This window comes from Pan paniscus, chromosome 9 (genome assembly GCF_029289425.2).
Source record: "Pan paniscus chromosome 9, NHGRI_mPanPan1-v2.0_pri, whole genome shotgun sequence".
Classification (NCBI taxonomy): domain Eukaryota; kingdom Metazoa; phylum Chordata; class Mammalia; order Primates; family Hominidae; genus Pan; species Pan paniscus.
In genome coordinates, this window is record NC_073258.2 from 86620045 (window position 1) to 86645639 (window position 25595).

The following is a 25595-nucleotide window of genomic DNA, read 5'->3' on the forward strand; positions in this document are numbered from 1 at the left end:
GATATATGTCACATATATTTAAAAAGCTACAGTTGGTCTTCTGGTAGACTATATATAAATAAAATTAGAGAAACTAGGAGAGCATACTAATATCTGTTTAGTTATTATTTACTAGATGCCAGCCACTTTATATGTATAACAGAGAGAAGAGTTTGCCATTTAAAAACCCAAACTGTCTCAAGCTCTTAGTAAGGGTTGATTAGCAAATCATTTTCCAAATATCTGCAGTCTCATACAATGACCGTTTGCAAATAGGCCACAAAACAGGTGGGACAAAGGAGAGAAGGAATTCTCCCTGCTCCATAAAGGAGTCAAGGGGTGTGACATCTTACCATTAGAAATTTAATAAAATCTTTTGAACTGATTATTGCCCTCACCAACAGATGTTTTCCCTAGAACACATTACACATTGAGTATGAGGTCTCTAGTTCCATTTGACCTCTTACTTTATGATTTTAAAGCCAAATGAAGCCTTGAGAGTTCATGATATAGATTCCTCCAATTCATGTCTCCATTATCCCAAGTAAATTCATTTAAATTATGAATGATGAGTCAGTATTACAGATATAGAGAACCGAAACTAACCAGCAAAGACCAGGCTACAGAACTGTTGCAGACAGAGTCATCAATACTATTACCATTTAACAAAAGAATTTAGATGACTTCCCCTTAGCAGTGGTAGATCAAGGCATTCCTTCACCCAGATGTGCACTTCTCCAGTTGTAGGAAGCTTTTTACCTACAACAGAAAAAGAAGAGAAAATTTTCACTGCCAGTTCTCCCTTGGCAATACTGTGTCCAAAGATGTCAGCTTAAAAATGTTCTGGCATGGAGATACTAGCTAGTATTTGATGATATCATCTGAACTGATTAAATCTATACAGTCTTAACTAAGTCTTCATAATCTGGTTTTACTGAACTCGATAGCTCTATAAAAATAATTCATATTGGCTTTAAGTACCAAGTATTACATCATTAGTACATCATTCATTTGGGGTTTTGCTTGATTCAACAAAATCAAACATCAGGAATGTGAATCATCCACTTACAGTTATATGCAAAACATTTCAATGAAATGCATATACCTTGCAAACATTAATACCAGTATCAGTTGGTGCTAGTGGAAGACATTTAAAACATATTTGGGTATAAAGTAACCAAAACAGGTATTGACTAAGGTATAGTCATTTTTAAGAGTAGTTATACTTTTTTTTTTGAGACAGGGTCTCACTCTGTCACCCAGGTTGGAGTTCAGTGGCACAATCATGGCTCACTGCAGCCTCAACCTCCTGGGCTCAAGTGATCCTCCTACCTCAGCCCTCCCAGAGGAGCTGCAACTACAGGCATGTGCCACCACACTTGGCTAATTTTTAAATTTTTGTAGAGACAGAGTTTCATCATGTTGCCCAGGCTTGTCTTGAACTCTTAAGCTCAAGGGATCCACCTGCCTCAGCCTCCTAAAGTGTTGGGATTACAGGCGTGAGCCACCACACCCAGTCAAGAGTGGTTAAACATTTTATAGGGATATTGTATGTACATACGTAATAGTTAATATTATGGGCAGATAGTTACTAAGAAGTTGGCTTAGTCTGAAATTGTTGTCTAGGCTGGGTTCATACGAACAGAGGAATGCCACCAGATTTTTCTGAATGGGTTAGCTCAATCAGTCAACCAAACAGTACTTAGTGAGGATCTATCATAAGCTCATCTCTATGCTATGCTAGGAACATCATTAGATATACAGAGAATACATGAAATAATCTATGCCCTTGGGAAATGTTTATAGTTATGTTGGAGAGAATAATTCAAATAAAATGATAAAAATGTAATATACAGTGAAACTCCAAGTTATTACTGTAATGTTCTAGAAGATGATATGATCAGTGAGATCTAATATAGTTAGGGAAAGCTTTATGGAGGAGATGGGGCTTCATCTAAGACTTTGGTAGGTTGAGGAGAAGAGAAAGCCATTTTAAAGAAGAAAAACTACGTAGACAAAAATTCAGACATGGTGGCACCCATCACAACACACAATACCCCTGCCCTCTACTACCAAGTGATAGAAGGAAAAAGGGAAATGGGGTTTCTATGAATGTTGACTTTAAATGATAGGATACAAATTATATGCAAAAGAATCTACCTTTTAGGAAAATCCAGAAGTTCAAAGGTGGCAGTCTGACAGCAATCCAGCCTGAAAATATGCTTTACTTGCCCTCTAATTCTTTCTTTTTTGGGGGGCGGGGGGTGGTATAAACTACATCAGAATGCTTTTCTTTAGTTCAGTCACTATCCTCACCATCAATTATTTCTTCCATCTCACTAGCTTCACTGCCTGGTTACTGAAAGCATTTGAGTTTACAACCTCTGATTTCAGCCATAACATTCATACAGATTCTTAAAGAGACTAACTTGGGGAACTTGCTTGGGAAATGGAGCAAGGAGCTGGCTGGCATTCATTTCCTGCTAGTCTCTTGCTCCTTAACTGGGCTGAAGACCTGACAAGGAGGCAATTGGTAATCTTGAGGGAAAAGCTTTATCTCTTAATGAGACCCTGAGAGTGGAGGGTGAATGAGCTTTAAGTTCTCTGGAATCCTCTTAATTCCCACCTGTGAAAAAGAACACTCAGGTTCTATTCTTATAGCACTATCAATAAGTCCAAATTCCAAACACAGGAATACACAAATTCTGAATACAGGCCATTCACATTGTGCAGATACAAATTTTTGGAGAGTGAGGTGAAACCTAATGACTATAAACTAAACTAAAAAAAAAAAAAATGAGAACTTTCTTATAGAAACAGAAAGTAAAATGATGATTACCAGAAGCTGGTAGTAGAGGAAAAGGAAATTGTTGGTTAATAGATAAACAGGTTCAGATTTGCAAGATGAAAAGGTTCTGGAGATCTGTTTCCCAACAGTGTGAATATACTTAGCACTACTGAGCTGTACAGTTAAAAATGGTGAAGATGGTAGATTTTATGTTTTCTTTCTTTTTTTTTTTTTTTGCCACAATAACAAAAAAAGAATTTTCTTATTTACAACTGTGAATAGGCTCATTTGGTCTATACGTTACTAACTTGATAAGTTTGTTTAGGGCCTCACCTTTGAAAACACATAGTAAATACTGTGAGAAGGGAGGGATAAGGAAAGGACATAAATCTGAATAGAAAATCATTACATACCAGGGACTGGCTCTGGGACATACTGGAGAGCTAGTTTCATTTCACCTCTGTTTTCTGCTTCAAGGGCAACTGGTGCTGTCTGAAAAGTGAAGAAATGTCAGCAGGTGGGAGACAGACTTTTCATCCTGTTTGTTGGTATAGGTCCCATTACAGAACCATATCTGTCCCATTTCTGGGACCATGTGTCACTCATGAGTGCTCTGGATTAAAATTTCTCTCTGCATCAGAACTAGACTGTTGCCTTAATACCTGGGAAAACTAGGCTGTATATCTTGAAAAATCTTGCAGGATACCCAGAAAATATTTCAAGGCCTTTAGTCTCAAAGATGGTGAAGAAACCAGAATGGCTTTCTTGGAGATGGGAGAGGTTTCTTCGAATGCTTTAATTTTGATCAAAACACAAATATTTTGTTAGCTATTCAGTCAGCATATAAAACAATTTATTTGTATTCCCTTTATTTGAAGGAGTATGAGATAGTGTGTGAAAGTAAGGGGGGAAAGGCCATATCTTACATTTTCAAAGCTGCACTAATCTGATTATTTTAGGCCAAATGCATAGAAGTCTGTAAGTATAACAAAGACTGAACAATAATTTTTTAAACTTCTATCTGTTATTTTCAAGTACACGTTGAATATTCCTTATCTGAAATGCTTGGGATCAGAAATGTTTCAGATTTCAGATTTGTTTTTTGAAATTCGTAATATTTGCATATACGTAATGAGATATCTTAGGGATGGGACCCAAGTCTAAACACAAAATTCATTTATGTTTCATATACATCTTCTACACATAGCCTGAAGGTAATTTTATATAACATTTTTAATAACTTTATGCAACCCATCACATGAAGCAGGTGTGGAATTTTCCACTTGCGGCATCATATCGGCACTCAAAAAGTTTCAGATTTTGGAGCATTATGGATTTGAAATTTTTGAATTAGGGATGCTAAACCTGTATAAGAAACCTGCATAAGATAGTTTTTTACTTTCAAATTCTGGCTCTTTAGAGCTTTATTTTCAAAATATGGGTATGTATCAGAAACGTAATGGTAGCCAGTTAAAAATGAGATGCTTTTGATATCTTCTGAGGAGTTCAGGTCTTGGGTAGGGCTAGAAATAAGTGCTTCAAGTGATTTTGATATAACATTTGAGAACCATTTCTTTAGTGGAACTAAAACAGTTCCACTGTTGTGTAGACACTAAGTTATGGTTTGTATTAGTTATTTATATTTATCACTTCCTACTATGATGGACTAGCTTGGATCACATCAACCCCTAAACTAATAACAATTTAAAAGGTGGGATTTTAAATATCAGTTTGAAAGTGCTAAAGAATTATTAACACAGACAGGACTCAAATGAACAAGATCTCAGAATCTGACATTCTTCTCTGCTTTTCACTTTGAGACATTTAAGTAGTGCCAAACTGAGCACATAAAAAGCCTAACAGAATGAGACTGAAAAGGTAAGCAGGACTTTTAGCAGTTTCATGAGGCTGGGGAGACAAAACTTGGAGTCCACGACCTGTCAAGAAGGAATGGCACTGGAAAAACACTCTAGACCAGTGGTTTTCAAAGTACCGTTTCTAGGTCAGCTGCATTGACAGGGAACCTGTTAAAAATGTATATTCTTGGGCCCATAAACCTTGGGAATAGGGCTCAGAATCTAGTGGGTCTATTTTTTTTTTTTTTTTTTTTGAGACAGGGTCTCGCTTTGTTGCCCACGCTGGAGTGCAATGGTGTGATCTCAGTTCATTGCAACCACCACCTCCCGGGTTCAAGTGATCCTCCCATTTCAGCCTCCTGAGTAGCTGGGGCTATAGGTGCATGCCACCAAGCCTGGTTAATTTCTTTGCAAAGGCAGGGTTTTGCCACGTTCCTCAGGCTTGTCTCCATCCAACTCCTGGACTCAAGCAATCCACACCTCAGCCTCCCAAAGTGCTGGGATTAAAGCTGAGAGCCACCACACCCAGCCCCAGAATCTGTGATTTAATAAGTCCTTCAGGTGAATCAGATGCATGCTGATTTTGAGAACTATTTCCCATGGCTTTCAGTTGGAACCTCTGAAGGGCCTTAGCCTAGGAATATAAGCAAACAAAAACTAGACCAGATCACATGAAAACTGGGCTTGTGCTTCAAAGTCAGTTTATTCCCAGATTAAATGAAGGTGGTCTATGCCTGCTGTATCAGAAGCAAAAGTAAATCCTCCCCAATTATTCCTAGAACGTTCTCATATGCAATACCCCACATATGATCAAAAAATGAACAGGCATACCAAGACAAAGAACTAAGTGTCCAAACTAAGATTTTAAAAAATAGATAAGCAGGACTCACAAATGTTTAAGATATTGCAATTTTCAAGTACATACATTAAATAACTTTGCATGCTATATTTTTAAAGACAATGTTAAGATAGAGAATTTTAGGAGAGAAATGGAATCAAAATAGTCAAAAGAAAATATGCTTTCGAAAATATAAGTTTTATATTATAGATTGGCTTAAATTGTAGATGGTTTTAACAACAGAATAGACATAGCAGATAAAATTGTTGAATTGTGAAAAGGTTAGCAAAACATGGACTGAAATATAAGAAAAAAAGTATACAGAAAAGACCATAAGAGACATGTTGGACAGAATAAAAAGGTATAACATACTTGTAATTGGAGTTTCCAGGAGAGGAGAAAATAGTGGGGCAAAAGTAATATTTGAAGAAATAGTTGCTGAGAAATTTTCAAAGTGATGAAAGATACCAAAACATAGATAGATTCAAGCAGCTCACTGAACCCCAAACCTCAGGATAAATTAAAGAAAACTACACCTAGGCTCATTATAGTACAATTGCTAAAAATCAAAGACAAAGAAAAGTATCCTAAAATCTGGAAAAGAACACATAACCTTCAAAGGAGCAAAAATAAGACTAACAGCTGACTTCACAACAGAAATGACCAAATACTATGAAATGACATCTTCAAAACACTGAAAGAAATAATTGTCAACCTAGCAACAGAGCAAAAATATCCCTCCAAGATTGAAAAAGATGATACCAAGAAAATCTGAAATAATCTGTTGCCAGGAGATATTCACTAAGAGTAAAACTAAAGGAGAGTCTTGAACAGAAGAAACAACTCCACGGATAAATCCAGGAAAGGATAAAGAGCAAGGGAAAGGCAAATATGTGGTTAAATCTAAATTAATAGACCGTATAAAACAATAACGGTAATGTCTTATGGGACTTAAAAATATATACAATTAAAACATGACCAAAAATAGCACAAAGGATGAGAGAAGGGGTAAATGGAGTTAAAATGTTCTTGGTTCCTTCCACTGTTCTGAAAGTAGCAAAAGTTCTAATTTATATTACAGTTTGAATTCAAGGGTGCATATTATAATCTCTACAGGAACTAATAAAGAAAAATGAAAATAAACTATGACTGACATATTAAGAGAGAGAAAAAATGGAATAATAATCCCAAAGGAGGCGATTACGAAAATAAGAAAACAGGACAAATAGTAAGATACTAGATTTGGACCCAAATACATCAATATTTATATTAAGTGCAAATGGACTAGATAATCCAATTAAGAGACAAATATTTTAAGACTGGAAAAACATCAAAACTATTGCTTATAAAAATATATCTGAACTATAAGAATTTTAAAAGGCTGAAAATCAAAAGATAGAAACAAACTTCTAATCAAAAGGAAGCTAATAGAGCTATATAAATACAGGCAAAGTAGATTTTAAGGCAATAAGCATTACTAGAGATAAAAAGGGAATTTCAAAATGATAAAATGGTTAATTCATCAAGAAAATATAACAATTACAGTTGTATGTATATGTAATAAGACAATCTCAAATATAGTGAATCAAAAATAATAAAACTAAAAGGAGAAAAAGACAAATTCACAATTGTAACTCTCCTAGTAATTCACAGTACACACAGACATAAAATCCATGAGGATATAAAAGATTTCAGGAACTAGTTTTGACTTAATTGATAAATATAGAACATTACATCCTTTAATCATTGAATACACTTTGGTCTCAAGTAACACATGGAACATTTATCAAAATTCAGCCAAATATTAGGCTAAAAGTCAGTATCAAATTTCAAAGGATTGAATTATTTAAAAGACCTTCCTGAAGTCTCTGAAACATTTGTGTTAAATGATTTAAACATGTTCCCAATAACCTTTTTTACCTTTCTTTTTTTTCCTCTAGTTTAAAATTATCCCAAACTACAGATCTGTACTCTGAATTAAATGCAATTAAGCTTTTTCCTATACACCAGGTACCACATCAACTAACCAAATAAACAAACAAAAAATTCCGGACTCACCTTCCGCTTCAGAGGGTACCATCTCAATTGTTTATTCTGTTTGTTATCCCAGTCCCATGTTTCCAAATCAAGTTCCACCTCCCCTAGGAAACTATTGCGCTTAAATGTATCCCGATGCCAAATGGACAGGTTCAATTTCTGTGTCTTTAAGATTTGTTTTTCAATTTTATACTGAAGTTCAAAGAAGAAAATTAAATGATGAAAAACATTACTTGATGCCAAAGTTATAACACAGAGATGAAGAGAAAATTCATCTGTATATATCAAATTTTCTTATCTGTTAGGTTTCAAGTCCCAAAAATATTGCAAAGTCATCTTATTCTAAGCATCTTGTTTCAAAGAGCTAAAATCCATCTTTCATAAAAGCTGATTTGCTTCCCCACTCTGGAAAAGCAAACCAAGGCTCAGATATCATAGTTGGTAATAGCTCTCTAACAATAAAAGCCAGTTTTTCAATTTTCGCTGAATATTTTTAGACTAGATGTAATACAAAATTGAGTCTAAAATACAAATCAAATGTAACCGAATTCTCTGTTTTCTACTTAAGAACAAGGTCTTTTTTAAAATAGTCTTTTTAGAGCAGTTTTCGGTTTACAGCAAAACTGAGCAGAAAGAACAGAGTTCCCATATGCCATGTATGCTGCCACATACACACACCTCCCCCACCATCAACATCCCACACAGATGAGGTATTTAAAATAAATAAATAAATAAACTTGTCTTTTCCTGCTTCATATGGCCAAGTAGAAAAGGTCTGGCATCCTAACAGTTTTTCATCTCAAATGTAGTCAATCTTTAATTACATATAATCATGGAAAGGACAATAGTACTTCTAATCTAAAAATAATTTCCATTTGGCTTCATGATGTACTACTTGAATGTCCACTGTGGTTGTAGTAAGTCTGCCTTTCTCTGAGCTTAACATTTAAATTATCTGGCTTTTCCTGAGTATAGGGTTGAAGTAGCTGACCCAGAAATAGCCAGGGTACTAGGGTATATCATAGCCAAACTGTAATTAAAAACTTGCTACAAAAATTCTACAGGTGGTTAATTCAGACCATGGATGACTGAGTGTTGATTTAACTGCTTATTTTTCCAGAGGATGATCAAATACTTGGACAGAGTTTTCAGAAAGAGGGAATGAACAACACTTATTTTTAGTTTTAAATGATCTGTTAGTCATGACTAAGGCAGCATGATGTAGCTTTGGGAAGAAAAAGAATATGAGCCAAGTATACTTTCTATTCATCTGTCCATTTATCTTTCCAGTAAACATATTTTGAATACCTATCCCAGATTAAGGATCAAGATTTATTAAATGCTTAATGTGTGTTGATCTGTCACACAAATTAACTAATTTACTGTTCTCCACTGCTAAGGTAGGTACGTAAGTACTATTATTATCTTCCTTTTGCAAATCTGAAAACTAGCATTAACCCGACTTGGCAGATCTGAGGTGCCCAAAGACACACGGTTTACAAACAACACCAAGTTGGTCCCTACCCTCATGGAACTTACAATTTAGTGGCAAGGAAGACAATAAAACCACTAGTTAAACTGCTGTTAACATATCCTGCTATAAAGCAAGATTACTGAGGCAGCAGACAGCAGGAGAACTTAGGGGTTAAGCACAGCCCCTCATAAGAGGAGGTATTTAAGACAGTACAGGAGGCAGTTAGGGAAATAATGTGTGGAAGAATATTCCAGCCTGAAGGAACAGAAATTCACAGAATTGTGAGAAAATGTACTTCCTTAAAATAATGAAAAGAATTCAGGGTGACTGGAACAAAGACTATGAGAGAGGAAAGTTGAGGCTGGAGTTCAGGTTGTGAAAGGACTGGTGTGCATGGTAAGAAAGATGGCTTTGACCCTAAGGGTTATAGAAAGCAGAAAAATAGCATAATCAGAATTGTGCTTTTATAAGATCATTCTGGTTGCAATGCTCAACTTTATCAGCTGTGGGTTTTTTTTGTTTTTTGTTTTGTTTTGTTTTGTTTTTTGAGACAGAGTTTCACTCTTGTCACCCACGCTGGAGTGCAGTGGTGTGATCTTGGCTCACTGCAACCTCCGCCTCCCTGGTTCAAGTCATTCTCCTGCCTCAGCTTCCCAAGTAGCTGGGATTACAGGTGCCTGCCACCATGCTGGCTCATTTTTGTATTTTTAGTACAGACAGGGTTTCACCATGTTGGCCAGACTGGTCTTGAACTCCTGACCTCAAGGGATCCACCCACCTCGGCCTCCCAAAGTTGCTGGGATTACAGGCGTGAACCACCTCACCCAGCCAAGCTGTGTGTTTTTAAATAAGTTACTTCATTTCTCCAAGTTTCATTTGCCTCATCTGTGAGATGCAGATACCAATACCAGCCTGGCAGTTTATATACGGGGAGTGAATGAAATAACGTATACAACATTCAGGTTGTTTTGTCTCAAACAAAACAGTCTCAGAACATTTGTATTCCCTTCCTTCTCCTCTCTTGGTGACTGACTTTATCCTGTAGAGCTACTACCCAAAGAAGACATGGTAAACAGGTCACCATCTAGGATTTTCCTATAGAGAGAGTTCATAGATACCCGCAGTATTTCATTATACACAGGATTCAAGGTTTTCTTCACTACGAGTGTTTTCTTCTTGCCCATTTTGCCTTTGTCTGGTAGCAAATAGGCCTTTACATATCTGAAAAGGAGAATTGAACAGACAAAGTCAAAGAAAATAAAAGTTATGTTTCCACCTCTAGTTTTTTTAAATACATTGAAAACTGACAGCAGAAATAATTATTTCATGACACTGAGAAAAGCAGTGAATAACAAATTTTCCTACCAATACCTTTATACTTAAATGTGTAAAGGGTTTTAGTGGAATTGATCATTTTATATTGTTTTGAAGATTTTTAACCGGCATTTCCTGCATTCCTTTTTTCCTTTGGCCTTAACTAATATGCAGGGGTGGAAAGGGGCAGAAAACACACTTCCAGGCCAGGCACAGTGGCTCACACCTGTAATCCCAGCACTCTGGGAGGCCAAGGTGAGCAGATCACCTGAGGTCGGGAGTTCAAGACCAGCCTGACCAACATGGAAAAACCCCATGAGCCAGGCTGGTCTCAAAAAAAAAAAAAAAAAAAAAAACCACACACACACACACACACACAGAGCTACAAAGTTAGCTGGGTGTGGTGATGCATGCCTGTAATTCCAGCTAGTCAGGAGGCTGAGGCAGGAGAATCGCTTGAACCCGGGAGGCGAAGGTTGCTGTGAGCTGGTGAGCTGAGATCGTGCCAGCCTGGGCAACAACAGTGAAACTCCATCTCAAAAAAAAAAAAAAAAAAGAAAACACACTTTCAGCATAGAGCTTAAATCTGTTTGTTCCCCTAGTTTGTTCCCCTCTGAGAAAACGCTTTGGTGCTTCCAGTATTTTTAAGTTTTTGTTACCGTCTTTTGAAATAAATTAATCTTAGTAAATACCTAGTCAAGTTATCTTCAATGTTAAAAAAAATAAAGGATGTTGAGCTCAGTTGTTTTTATAATAAGAATAAAAGAAAAAAGGATTGCACTTGTCTCAGCAAAATAATTAAGAATCAGACTTCTGTATAGGGATAAGTAGGGAATACCATTTAGCGTTTGCAAAAAAAGAAAAAAAACTGAAGTGCAATCAAACCCGTGATTTAAAACAATAATTTTAGTAATTTCCCCTAAAGTTCTGTAAGATATAATTTAAATATGAAAATTCTCTCATTCTAGAGTCTTAACTATTTTTATACCACTGAGCATTATGAAGTGTGTCCCATGTATCCCTAATTTTGTAAAAAGTTTGAGAGTGTGGTGGAAAGAGATGGGTTCAGGTCCTCATTCCTCATTTTGCTTCTATCTGAATTCACATATATGGGTTACTTGTCTTCTCTGGTCCTTGCGTTCTTATCTGTAAAATGAAGGAACTGAACAAGATGACCCCAAAGGTTCTTTCCAAGTTGAAACATTTTGTGCTTCTCTGTGATTTTTTTTTTTTTTTTTTTTTTTGAGACGGAGTCTCACTCTGTCGCCCAGGCTGGAGTGCAGTGGCCCGATCTCAGCTCACTGCAAGCTCTGCCTCCTCGCCATTCTCCTGCCTCAGCCTCCTGAGTAGCTGGGACTACAGGCGCCCGCCACCACGCCCGGCTAATTTTTTGTATTTTTAGTAGAGACGGGGTTTCACCATGTTAGCCAGGATGGTCTCGATCTCCTGACCTTGTGATCCGCCCGCCTCGGCCTCCCAAAGTGCCAGGATTACAGGCGTGAGCCACCGCGCCCGGCCTTTCTGTGATTTTTATAATTTAATGTTTGACATATGAATTTATAGAATAAAACAGCATTTCCCCCCAACTTTTCAAACATTCCTCTTAACACATACCCTCCCTCCTCTTGATTACTTTATTTCCTTCCAATTCCTGTAAGATTGACAGTTGGAGAACTAAGAGAAGGTAGGTGACTCTAAAATGTACTTACGGGTCTGAACGCTGTTTTTTTACATCCGCTGCTGCTAAGTCCTTACACTGGGCCACAAAAACATGCAACTCCTTCAGTGACTCCACATATTCAATTGCAAACTGAATATTTCCTTTAACTTCCAGATTGCCAAAGTCTCCACTATAAACACTCATCACACTGCCACTCACCTGAAAGCATCAGAAATACATAGTGTTTGTCTCTATCTCATTCTTAAACCTAGCACAAGGATCATGGATATAATCCTTGCTGGCATTATTTCTTTAGCTTGCTTATAAAAGCAGTTAATTCAATATAGCATAAAGACATATCTATAAAGACAACCTGACATGATATACATGACTAGAGTTTTTTGTTTCATTTTGTTTTTGAGACAGAGTCTCACTCTGTTGCCCAGGATGGAGTGCAGTGGCTTGATCTCGGCTCACTGCAACCTCCACCTCCCAGGTTCAGGCAATTCTCCTGACTCAGCCTCCCAAGCAGCTGGGATTACAGGCGCACGCCACCATGCCCAGCTAATTTTTATATTTTTAGTAGAGATGGGGTTTCACCAGGTTAGCCAGGCTGGTCTCAAACTCCTGACCTCAAGTAATCTGCCCACCTCGGCCTCCCAAAGTGCTGGAATTACAGGCATGAGCCACCGCGCCCAGCCGACTAATGTTTTTAAATAATTTTCCCTATAAGACATAGATGAAAAGTGAAATGCAACGTTATTTAGATGCTGGCTCATTTCAAAGCAGGGTGATTTTATGCTAGGTGGCATTCAAAGGCATCAATTTTCAGGCATGCTTAATATTTAAAATCCAAAAGAAAGAAGATGTGAGAAAACCCAGACACTCTAATCATAGTGACACACTGCTGTATCGAATTTCCAAGGCACTAAAAAGGAATTTTACCATGTTACCCATCCACTGAATCTAGAAAAATGCTTACTGAGCCATGCGCTTTTAGAGGTCAGGAAGGGTAGAAAATGGATGATTGATGAAGGGACTTTAAAACCTTCCCAAAGGCAGATGTTAGATTTTTATCAGCAGAAACTCAATTTAAATAGGTTTTTAAAAAAGGTTTCAGAAACACAAGGCTAGCAAGAATTTAAGCACAGTTTTATCATTTCTTTAGCATACTTGGGTGAATATATGTATGTGTATGCACATCTGATACTCAGATAAGTGTATGTGGATATATTTACATATATTTTTACATACATACTACATGCACATACAACTTCACCTTATGCAAGAAGTTCTATGTAAAGTCAAATTAGTCAGATTCCCTTAAATCAAATCTGAATAACTACACTTAAGGATATTTCCTTTTAAAATGCTGCTCAGATGCCTTCTAAAAGGCAAGGAATTACCTCTCATATTCTTTCATGTCAACCAGTATATTGATTCATCAGGATTACTAAAAGAGAGGTTCAATTCTATGCCTGCAAATCATATATAAAAGCATATCTGATACAAGCAGATTTTATCATAGTTACCCCATTTGTTGCACAGAAAAATTTAGTGGTTCATCTTCTTGGCAATTTAAGTTTATTTGTGAAGTACTTACATCAACAACAACAAAAAAACCCACAAAGATTTGTTTATGATGGATATGAACCCCATTAGTCTAAAAAAAAAAAGATAGATGTAGCTAGCCAGAAGCTAATTATGGATTGGAGAAACTGTTTGTGCCCTGAGAAATACAGGAGGAGGCTGTTTTACAATGAGCATGAGCATGTCAGAGCAAGGTTCAGAGATGCGGAGAGATATTAATATGGAGCCTTTGTTTACATACAGAAGACAAGGACGTCATGCCAGAGGAGCTGCTAAGATTGGTTAAAGAGCTCGGGCTCTTCTTGTGTCTGCTGAGCTGGTAACTGCTTTCTGATGCTGTATCTGTTTCTCTGTCATCACTCTACAAAACAGCATATAATATGCACAATATGTAAATTCAGAATGAGTCAAGATCAGAATCTCTGTTTAGGCAAAGATGATATTTTGGTATTCCACTGACATTTACACAAGGTCAAAGGATGCTAGTGCTAATTGCCAGGGTATGGGATTCAGGATGGAGTGGGTGGTCTGCCTTGACCTCACCTAAGGAGGAAGGCAGTGCTTAGCTACCAAAATAACAAAGTGATTTCTTTTCACCTACAAAGTAGTCTTTCCCAAAGTGCTGCAGAAGACAGCACTATTGTGAGCTTTCTTGCCACTCTTTTAATATTATATATTTATTTGCCTGGGGAACTCTATTGGTATATATGAGAAATTAACTTTACCCAGATAATAAAAAGATTTACTGTTAAAACCAAAACATCATGTTTAATTCCTCTTATTAGCACAGCCCCTAACTTCTCTAAAAATCAAATATTTTACTTGACACACTATTAAACTAGGAAAAAAGAAATGCTAGTCTCATCTGTTTCAACTCAAGGCCATATATATATATATTTTTTAATGTTTAAAATTTTTAAACTTCCCCTTACATATTCCTGTGTTATTACGCTTATCTTTTTGTTCCTAGAGTTAAGTATATTAAATTATACATTCTACCCACATTAGATTTTAACACATTTTTTTAAAAAAAGTAAAATACAGGTATTTATTTTAAATATGTCCGAGGAAGTATTTACCTGGGACAAGAAAGAAAAGTGACAGTAACAAATTTTGTTATATTTGAATCTAAAGTTTATTAAATAGTAGCTTTAAAAATTTATGATTCAGAGTGAGCTCCTTTTAGGGTTAGAGAGCTTATGGAACAGTTCAGTGGCACCAGGGGTTAAGGGACACCTTTATGGAGTAGTTAGTTCATGCCAGCATATTCCAGGACCATGCAATTATGCATCAATATAATGGATGCCAATTGTAATGCAGATTAATAAAGGAGTTAAAGGAAAGCAAAATTAATGCTTTACGTGGATAAGAATCCTTTCTCAAGGATTAAAAAAATTCATATCTTTTAAATGTCTCTGTTGTCACACTCTCTTCCCACATGCTGATAGTCATTTCCCTCTATTTTAGCGCCTACTGCATTCTACCTAGTATATCAGATCATTAGTGAATTATTGGAAGGATAGGACTCTGCCTTGTTGATCTGGAATGGTGTTTTACATGTAACTGGCACTCAACAAATGTGACTGATGATAAGTCTCAAAGGGAACAGATGAGCAAGGCCTGATTGCATTTCCACTTTCTTTAATACCTAGTTCAACCCTATACCCCATGCAAAATGATAGAGCTTAATTCTGGCATCTCTGATACACAAACCCAGATGATTTGAACTCTCTTCTGTGTGGAGCTATGAGACAGCAGGTTAAAACTGAAGGAAGGAGAAAAATTAAAAACCAGGAACTTATATAATTTGCCTCGAAAATATATATATATATACACACACACACATACATATATATATACACACACACACACACACACACACTTTTTTTTTCAATTAGAGTCTCACTCTATCGCCTAGGCTGGAGTGCAGTGGCACAATCTCGGCTCACTACAGCCTCTGCCTCCCGGGTTCAAGCAATTCCCCTGCCTTACCCTCTCAAGTAGCTGGGATTATAGACATGAGCCACCATGCCCGGCTAATTTTTTGAATTTTTAGTAGAGACAGGGTTTTGCTACGTTGACCAGGCTGGTCTCGAACTCCTGGGCCTCAAGGGATCTGCCCGTCTCAGTTTCCCAAAGTGCCAGGATTACAGGCATGAGCCACCATGCCCGGCCTCATATTATTATATGGTTGAACTGCATGGCATGCCTACTGTTGGCTTCTAGCTAATGAATTACTTCCAAAGAATGAGTGATTCTTTCCAAAGGAAACTGTAACATGTGCTCTTAACCATAGGCAAGGGCTGAATATTTGCAGATACAGTTCATCAAAGGCCCAAGAATGGACAAAAGGATGCCCAGGCCAGTGACAGAATATAATTTATGTGTTGCCCAGAGCTTTCCTCAACATTCCATCTACTAAGAGAATTCTTGATAATGAAGCCTTTTATTTCACCGTTAGAAATCAGACCAAAACTACAAACAGTAGCAGCTAACATTTACCAGGTACTCATTATATGCCAAGCACTGTGCTATGTGTTTTCCCTGCATTATCCTACCGATACCCCACAACCTCACGTGGTAGGTGCAAGGAAACCAGACTCAGAGAAGGTACTGAATGTGTCCATGATCACACAGAAAATTAGTATCATAACCAGGACTAGGGATATCTGGCTCCAAAGCTTAGGCTCCTAACTACCTGACTGCAAGAACATGGAATCTTAATTAAGTCAAAGGACCTGAGTTAAAGTCCTAGATCTACTCTTCAGTAGCTATTGGATTTGGGGAAAGTTATTTAACCTCTCTGCGGCTCTTTCTTCATTTGTAAAATGAAGAAAATAGTCCTTACCACATATAGTTAGTAAGAGTTAGATGACAGAATGAGTATTAGGTACCTGGCACATATTAGGTACTCAATGAATAGTAAATTATAGTCATGTGCTTTCTTAAGACCGTACAGTATATAGTACAGTCGTTAACAGCAGGCAACTTGGATCTGTGCTCCAGTCCTGGTTGAACCCCCTTCTAGCTGAGTGAGGTTAATCTCCCTTAGTCTCAGTTTCCTCACCTATAATGTGTGGGGATAATGATGGTGCCTACCTCCTAGGGTTGTTGAAGGATTAAATGATATATGTAAAGTGCCTGGCACCCAGTAAATACTCCTTAAAGCTTGATGTGTCATTGTTACTTTATTAACAAACACTTTCAAACTAGTCATGCTGCCTAAATTAAGTTTTCACAAATCAAGTCTACTCCAAACTACAGAGGAATAATCAGTTCATATACCTTCCTGGATTTCTTATTTTGTACTAACTTTGAAACAAAAGTCACATTCCCAAATCTATGCAATTTGACTTCACTAACCAAAAGGAGTTACTGTTTGAGTCAAATGAGATGTGCCTTTCCCTGTTCCAGGATGAACAACACTACTTCTATTGACTTGAAAGGCAAGGGCCAGTCCTTCTGACCCCTTTGATCTCTGCCACAGTGGAATACAAACACACCAACCTTGGCATAGCAATTCCAACCCTCTGTCTCCATTTTTCTGAAGGTACAAAAGACAAACTTGCCTCATCTTGGAGAAATGCTGGAACAGACTTGCTCATCCTTTTGAGTTTGTCAGGGTGAGAAAATGGATTATCAGGTTGTGTAGGCACTGTGGAAACTAAACAGCAGCATTTCCATTTCAAAATTATTCTTACAATTGTCAGAAAACATTAGACATTAAGTTGAAAACATACTTTTATTTAATCTATGAACAAACATGTTTTTGTAAAAAAGTTAAAGGCAGAGTAGTTCACATGCACAGGATCATGAGATTAGCAACATGCAGTTTTTATAAATTATATATAGAGAGAACTAGCAAGGAGTTGAACCAAATACAAAACAAAGTTAATTTTAAAAACATTAGTTTTTATTGAACTGGAGCTGAACTTAAATCAAATTATACTGTCAGTGTGAATTGGTTTAGCTTATTTTTTCACAACAGAGCTTCAGACCACAAAGTTTGTACTTTATTGGTTCATCTCCTTGAGATATATCACTAACACACTGCAGGCTGAAAAACTATTTCATCTGGACAGTCAAGATTTTTGTACACAACTCAATAATAAAAGTGTTCTGGTTGTTGAGTGTCTTACAGTAGGTTTGTTTAGTAAGCATGAGGATTACTTTTCTGATAGTGTTTTACACTCAGAATTATAAAATAAACATTATTTTTTGAAAATATAAATTATTTAGATACCTCACTGATTCAGAATTTTCAATATCCCAAGGCAAAGTTAGAATGGTTAAAGTTAGGGTACTCTAAGAATTTAATAAGAAAATGTACCATATGTCTTCTTTCTGATATAGAAAGTATATGTGTAGAAGGTACAAGAAGAGGATAAATTATAATCCTAATTTGCATACACCTAGTTAGAAAACTATTTTCTTCTTTTTCTAAGAATCACAACATCTAAGCTTTTCTTATGGTGAATCACAGCTCTTATAATGAATAAGTTAATATTTTCCAAGGCACTTAGTGCCTAGCACAGAGTAAGCTCTATGTAAGTATTTTCTAATCTAATAAATATCATATGATAAAGAATCTTAAATTATATTGTGAGTGAAACAGATACATTGACTTTATCATTATAAGAGATATTAAGAAAATAGGTAAAAATCAAATTATATTTATATACATAACACAAAAGACTCAAATTCATGCTTAAACATTAAATTCATCTTTAAAGAAATCTAATGAAGGAAAAATTAAAAATTTAGCTACACGTACTAAAGATATCCTTGCTCACATAACAATTTTCACCTATCCTTAGGCTCCCATAGGTAAATGCACATCAGAATGCATTTATGGTGTCTCACTAAAATGACACCTACTTTAATCACTTCCCATGAAACAACAATGTGTGTATATTAGGGAGAGTTATACTGGTAGCAGTGTAAGATTAGGTCCCACGATATGGTCCAATGAGAATGCAAAAACTTTTTTGTTATAACATTGCACCCTACTATTTTCAAAGTATATTGTTGGATGATGCTATGAAGGTCAAATTCAATTATACCCACTACTCAAATGTAATCAATTTTAGATTTATGGGCTTTCATCATTTGTGTTTGGATCATGTATTTGATTTTTGTGGTAAGAATATACTCTTTACCAGTGAAAAGGCACTAACAGTCATTTTGGAAAATATCACAAAAAAGGGACAAATTAATTTACCCAGAGTTCAGCACAGGAGTAGTCTATGTGCCTTGACCAATAAACTAAGCCAATTAGGAGATCATGAATAAAGATACAGATATTTAGGCATATATGTCTATGTGTGTTTTGCTTTTACTCCACAGACTAAATTTTGAACAAAACATAGCAAGATATTATAAGATGCTCAAAATTAAATATGTCCTAGTTCAAAAGTAACTGGAAAAGCCCCTTTACCTAACACCCCTTAGGGGCAGAAGGCTTGTTTCATCTGCAATAGTCAGACAGAGAGCACATACTCACAAGAGCTGAAGCCTGGACTCTCTTCTTTCCTAGGCAGTTCTTAAGAATTTGTCAAGTCATGTGCCAAAGTTCAGCACCTTCACTGCTAGCAGGAGGACCTCATAAGCAAAGTTTCAGGTTTCCCACTACATGTCACTGACTTTTAGCCATCAGCACATTGGTTTTCTATCTAATGGCTCCTCCATTTAGCTGCTTTCCTCATTAAGCCCTATTAGCATATCCAAAGACTGTTGGGAAATTATTATTTAAAATATTGTGGCCCTGAGGGTAGACATGTGTATCATTATCTTCATACCCCCAGTGCCTAGGGTTTATGAAACAGAGTGAAACCGAGAAGCTAAAAAATCATACACACACACACACACACACACACACACACACACACACACACAGCTGCATGCTTTACTAGGCCATCTGAGTACTTTTTAAATGTGTTATTTGTCCTTAAGATAGCAGTCACAGCTAAGTAGAGTAATCTTAAGATTGAACAGAAAAGATCCAACAAACATTATCTTTGCTTGATGATAGACATTAATTAGTAGATGGGCATTAGTCACCACAGGTATACATTTACTTCTTAGATTCACTTGTTCACTTGGTTTATACTTAGAACATTTACCATTCAAGGCAGTTTTGAAACTCAGAGTTTAAACCCTGGGCATAATAAGATTTGCTTTTATGGATATGGAGAGAAGCACATACTCTAACAGTTCTTTCATAGGTCCAAATAAGTTATAAATGAATTCACATCTACAGTTTTGTATAGAGGCCACAAGAGATCCAATACTCAAAATCATACTGCAACATAAAAACCAAATGAAATCAGAAGGTGCCAACTTGCTTTTAAGCAGAGATTCAAACAGCATAGAGACTGACAAAAGCACAATAATATCAGCAATAATATATATATATATATATTTAATATACAACTCTCCCTCAGTGGAACCACAAATCATTCTTTCAACACAGACAATAGTAAAATGTTTTCAATAAAACCCTTATCGTAATGAAATAGCTTTGCAAGCTGCAGGAGTTTAGTGCCAATAATAAATACTGTGTTATTAATGGGGTTAGTAATTTCAGTATATTTAATATGTAAAGTGGAATGTTTAGTCATTTGTGAGAAAGATCCTGCTACTCACTTCTTGGTATGCATTCATTTGTAACTGGCTTCTGATCTGGTTTCTCATCTACTCAGGAGGGCAACATTGAGAATAAATACCATTTTAACAGAAGGATTAAAGAGACATGAAAGTAAAGCTCAAATGTCAGTTTCACAACTGAGACAGCAGAATACATCCGACAGGTTTTCATCTTGCTTTCATCCATTCCTCACTGTGACTGTTCTTCATTAGCCTCTTTAAGGTCTCCTGTTCAACTAAAAATCTGGGATCAAACAAAAGAGATATGGAGCATCCTTCCTGTAATTCACTAGACCACAGTATGGAAAATGGGAAGGAGCACTGGACTAGGAGTAATGAAGCTGAGATTCTATTTCCTGCCCTCCCAGTGACTGACTAACTATAGGATCTTAGAAAAGTCACCTAATTTCTCTGAGTTTTTCTTATCAGCAAAATGAAGATAAAAATCCCTGCCCCATCAACTTCAGTGAGGTTGTTGTAAACATAAAATAAGAAAGACAAAACGATTACATAAAAGTAAAGAATGACCTTTAAGGAGCTCTGTTGCTGCATTTATATGGGAAAGCTCAGTGAGTACACATTTTTATGATTATAGTGAAGGCAGATTTAACAACAAATAAATAAAATCCAGCATGCAAATACAAATTATACATTTGCATAAATTCTGCAATATAAAAATCAGACTCATTTCTGTCTCTCCCTCAACCAAGGCACCACTATACTATTCATCTTATAACAGAGCCAAGTAATACCTGATCCACTGACAAGCTTCAAGATCTTCTGGCTCCATTATATTCAGAATCAATTTCACCCTCTGTCTATATTTAGTTATTTATATAAGCAGAGGCACGATTTCCCACCCTTGTTCTGGGACTCTTTCCTTTGAATTTAAGATTTTACCAGTTGTGCCCAGAGAGATCTAAATGCTGAGACTTGAGAATCAAACAGAAGAATAACTTAACCCAGGAATTCACTCCACTCTTCCTGCCTTTACAAAGAGTTCTGCAAGTCAGAGTAGCAAAAATCAGCTCACATCCAAAGAAATACAATTTTCTATTTATAGAAACCCTTGCTTCACAAGGGTCTCTGATGAGATCCTCATGACAGTATCACCAGAAGAAGCCTTAAAAATACAAACTATATTAAATGTACCAAATCAGAACTGTTTTATAGTAACTTAGGCACTATTCACCACATAGTGGCAAATGACGTTCTTCTATTTACCCAACAGCTGCGTCCCGGAGACTGCCCAAATCACCCCAGAAGTTAATACAAAGACAGACATGCAAATACATAAAGATATTTACCATCTTCAGCACTACGCACTAATTCTTCTGGCTGATTATCTACTTTTGCTTGATCTGTTCAGAAGAAATTAACAAATGGTTAACATGGCTGACCCTTGGAGAGAAAAGAACAATGAGATTGTCCCTGGAAGCCCCCGGAGTTGGAAGCAATTAGTCAAGATGCAATGAGGGGTGCAACCAAGATGTCTTCCCCAAAATACTTTCTCTTTAGATAAGCTCCTTGAGCCAGTGCCATAGCGGGAGCTCCCATTTCAGCCCGGATGCAGCTCACATCACTGCTGCACACAGACTCCCAAGGGTTAGAGGGTTAGTTCAGAGCAAGCAATCGGCCAGCAGCAGGAGAAAGCACGGGGCTGCAACAGCCTCTCTATTCTTCTGTAAAGGGTATGATGCTAGCCATGACTAACACCTTCCCAAACCCATGGTCATTAACAAATATTTGTGTGTGTGCATCATCATTCACATATGCCTCTGGGAGGCTTGCTTGGGAAGTCAACTGAAGAGATGTAACTGGGGACCAGCTGCTAAGTGGAATCTTGGCAGGCTAGTGTGAGAGTGGGTATCGGTATTTGGAAGGGAGCGTGCAGGAATACCCGTCAGCTGATGGTGATTTTTTTTTAACCCTATACATTCCTGAGTACTTTAAAGCTGCACCATGGAAATAGCCCCATGTTTCACAGGCAAGAGGTTTGCTAAATGGGCCAATTGTTCTGAGATTTTTTTTTTTTCTTTTTTTCTTTTTCTCAAGGCCCATCACCAACATAAGGAAAAACAATGAGGGCTGTCCAACAAAGGATTCGACTCGCCTTCTCTGGAAGCATTCAGGCGGATATGGGGGTTGGCCGCCTGTTGAGGAGGCTTTAGAGAGAATTCCTGCATTGGGGGGAGGTTAAAATGGGTGATTTTTAAGATCCCTTCTAACCCTGAGATTCCAAGATCCTTGGGATAGTCAGGACTACATTCCAAATTGGGAATACTGTCTTCAAACCCCTGGGAATCTGTGAATTTTAGGAAATGTTTGGTGAAGTGGCTTTTTCTTTTCTTTTTTTCATTTTTAAATTCTGACTTTTTATTCTTAATTGCAAATGCACAAAAAATATTCTAAACATAACAATGGCCAATTTTCAATCATATGAGTTTGGCAGTGGTTAACTTTTCACTTGATAATTTTTCTTATGACCATCTGCAATCCCAGGGGTGCATTTTAGCTTGGAAATAGCAAGAACAAAACCCCAAGAAATCATGGTTTCTTAGTCCATTTGTCTAGCACACAACTCTCTTTATATATTATGTTTTCTGCTAGTACTCAAGAAATCCTTCACCATTAAAGCAGCTGCCAGTGGGGAATCGTGTACCTAAAGTCTTTCATGTTAAGTAGTTTTGGGCTTATAGTTCCAGTATCTAAAAGAAAAGTGTGAATAGAATAGAAGGGATAAAAGAGAAAGGAAAGTCCTTGAAGCCAGGGACTAATTCAACTCTGTATCATGCAAAATTCACTGGACATCCAACGCTGTCATATATAATGTGGTCCCTTCATAAATGTTCTTGATAATAGCCTGTTAATTTTGAGTCCCAGATCTTCTGTGTAATACTAAAAAGGTCATTTCACATTTCTGAGCTTCATTTTCCTCATCTTTAAATTTGGATAACAATAATTCACCTCTCATAGGGTTGCTTGTGCTGGTTAAATGAGATAATACATGTAAAATTATTAGGCACGTTTTGGCAAATAATATTCAATAAATGCTAGTTATGACTATTTTCACTAATACTACTAGCTACCACAATCCTTTGAAACTCACTGTACTTGAGAAACACTCAAACTGGGATTCTTCAATTAAAGGAAACCTAGTGTTTTAGTAACCAAATGTAATATATTATTTTATAAGCAAAGTTCCAGCCACTTTAGGTTGAGCCTCTTCAGCGCACTTTGGAGAGGTTATTTTCATCTGTTAACTGCCCCCATTAGAGGGTGCAGTGCACAACAGCATGCAGTGAGGCTACAGGGGAGCACATAGGCATTTTTAAGCTTAGATGGGGCATGAACAGTGAGGCGAACTTTATTCTCACTTGATGAATCTGATGAAATGTCTTCTAGACTTTTGGAAGGCATTTTCCTAGTGGCACTCCTTTCCAAAGTTTTCAAAACAGGACTGGGTTCTTCTTCTGAACCTGTTATAAAACAAAATCGATGAACACTGCACAATACCAAAAAAAAAAAAAAAAATCCTCTAACATATGGACATAGAAATGGTAGGCTAAAAAGAGACATTATGCTATGAATTTCTACTTTACGAAGCACTTATTTCACAGAAGAAAATAAAATTTCTCCACTATTAATATGCTCTTAAACATAATTTTCCTGGTCAAGAAATATTTGCAAACGTAAACCCTACAAAAACAAGATTACCACATTAATAGAAATGTGATCTCTTAGTTGTTTACTCCTATTTTAGACATATGATTTGTCCTATGCCAGACATTGACTCTTCCCATTTAACATTCTAGCTTTTGAAGACAGCCATGAAATACTTCTAGGAGCATTAATAAAATTAATTCAAAACCGTGGAAGGCAGGATTCAGATGTTTAACATCTGTGTATAATTGGGTACACATATGAGTGCATTCTCTAGATCAAAGGTTGTAGACTTTCTGGGTTTCATGATCTAGTATAATTTCCAATGAAATGTTGGGAAATAACATGGGATAGTCAAATTTTTATTTTAGTAAGGCATTTTAAAGTTGCGGGAGGGAGGCCTCTATCATTTACTAATGCCATTATTTTATAAAAGGAATGGCTCCATCATGAATAAGCTTAAGTACTGACATTTATTACTGCTGTATTCTCAGTGCCTAGAACGGTGGCTGGAAATAAACACTTCAAAATATTTGCTGAATCAATGAGTGATTCGATTAAGGAATCAATCAATTTAAGAACCACTTCTCTAGACAATAATTTCCTGAAATACATTCCAGTTCTGCCTAGTACATTCCATAGCAAATGGATTCTAAGATGAATTAGATTTGGATGTTCTCTGTTCAAATTTAAAATGTTCCTTACTGCGGACCTTCTCTGTGCATAATGGCCCAGCATTTCCAAAAGTATTTGACTACTGAACCTTTAATTTTTCCCAAAGGAGCATACTGAGGTATTGCTTAGTTAAGAGCTCAGCCGCAAGTCAAATGTGTTAGCTTGCTCCCCAAAATTACAGTACCCTTATAGTAGGTTTCTCTTCATTTTTCACCCCACCCCCACTGCAGTTTGCTTTAAAATAATAATTTAGGTTAGAGTATATAAACCTAAATTAAAATCATGACTATACCATTTTATACTTCTTAATTGGCTTGTTATTCTAAAATGTCTTCTCTGGGCTCTGTTTAGGTGATTTTTTTTTTTTTTTTTTTTTTTTTTGAGATGAAGTCTTGCTCTGTAGCCCAGGCTGGAGTGCAGTGGCGTGATCTCGACTCACTGCAAGCTCCGCCTCAGGGTTCACACCATTCTGCTGCCTCAGCCTCCCGAGTAGCTCGGACTACAGCCACCACCACCATGCCCGGCTACTTTATTGTATTTTTTAGTAGAGATGGGGTTTCACCATGTTAGCCAGGATGGTCTCGATATCCTCACCTCATGATCTGCCCGCCTTGGCCTCCCAAAGTGCTGGGATTACAGGCGTGAGCCACCGTGCCCGGCCTAGGTGATTATTTAACACTGCCTTTTTGGATAGGCTTTTTACTATTCAGTCAGTTATGCTGGGATACACATTAGATGATAGTCTCTAACATAATTGCAAATTTGCAAGCGCTCCTTCTCCTGTGGGTCAGTTTACACTAGCAACTCATGGGCAGTTTAGTTAAGAGCCTACTTCAACAAGTTTAACATGCTGGCTTTATTCTTGCCATTATATTAATTAATTATTAATTAATTAAATTTATTTACTTTAGAGATTAAATAAATTTAGAGATTTAATTAGAGATTTATAAATAAATATGTATGGTTTTAGAGATTGATATTTCAATTTCTTTCTTTTTTTTATTAACAACAAAATTTTTTAGAGGAGCTTCAACTTAACTGAACAGGATTAAAGGTGGATTCTTTGGTCAGTGTTC

General features: G+C 36.7%; 1 protein-coding gene across 50 annotated transcripts in view; it reads right to left on the reverse strand.

Annotated features, from left to right (window-relative positions):
• SYTL2 (synaptotagmin like 2) overlaps positions 1–25595 on the reverse strand; it is a 156320-nt gene that overhangs the window by 3049 nt on the left and 127676 nt on the right. For 17 of the 50 annotated variants that reach the window (XM_055093801.2, XM_055093794.2, XM_055093797.2 and 14 more), the window contains 10 exons: positions 23559–23660; positions 21489–21542; positions 20182–20229; positions 17106–17200; positions 13778–13897; positions 11996–12165; positions 10091–10193; positions 7520–7690; positions 3181–3259; positions 639–738 (listed from right to left, as the gene is read on the reverse strand). In XM_055093801.2, the coding sequence (XP_054949776.2) occupies positions 639–738; positions 3181–3259; positions 7520–7690; positions 10091–10193; positions 11996–12165; positions 13778–13897; positions 17106–17200; positions 20182–20229; positions 21489–21542; positions 23559–23660 (1042 nt within the window). Of the gene's footprint in view, positions 1–585; positions 739–3180; positions 3260–7519; positions 7691–10090; positions 10194–11995; positions 12166–13777; positions 13898–17105; positions 17201–20181; positions 20230–20933; positions 21384–21488; positions 23422–23558; positions 23661–25595 lie in introns of those variants that run through there. The other 33 variants (XM_063608710.1, XM_055093798.2, XM_034933484.3 and 30 more) reach the window with 10 other exon arrangements.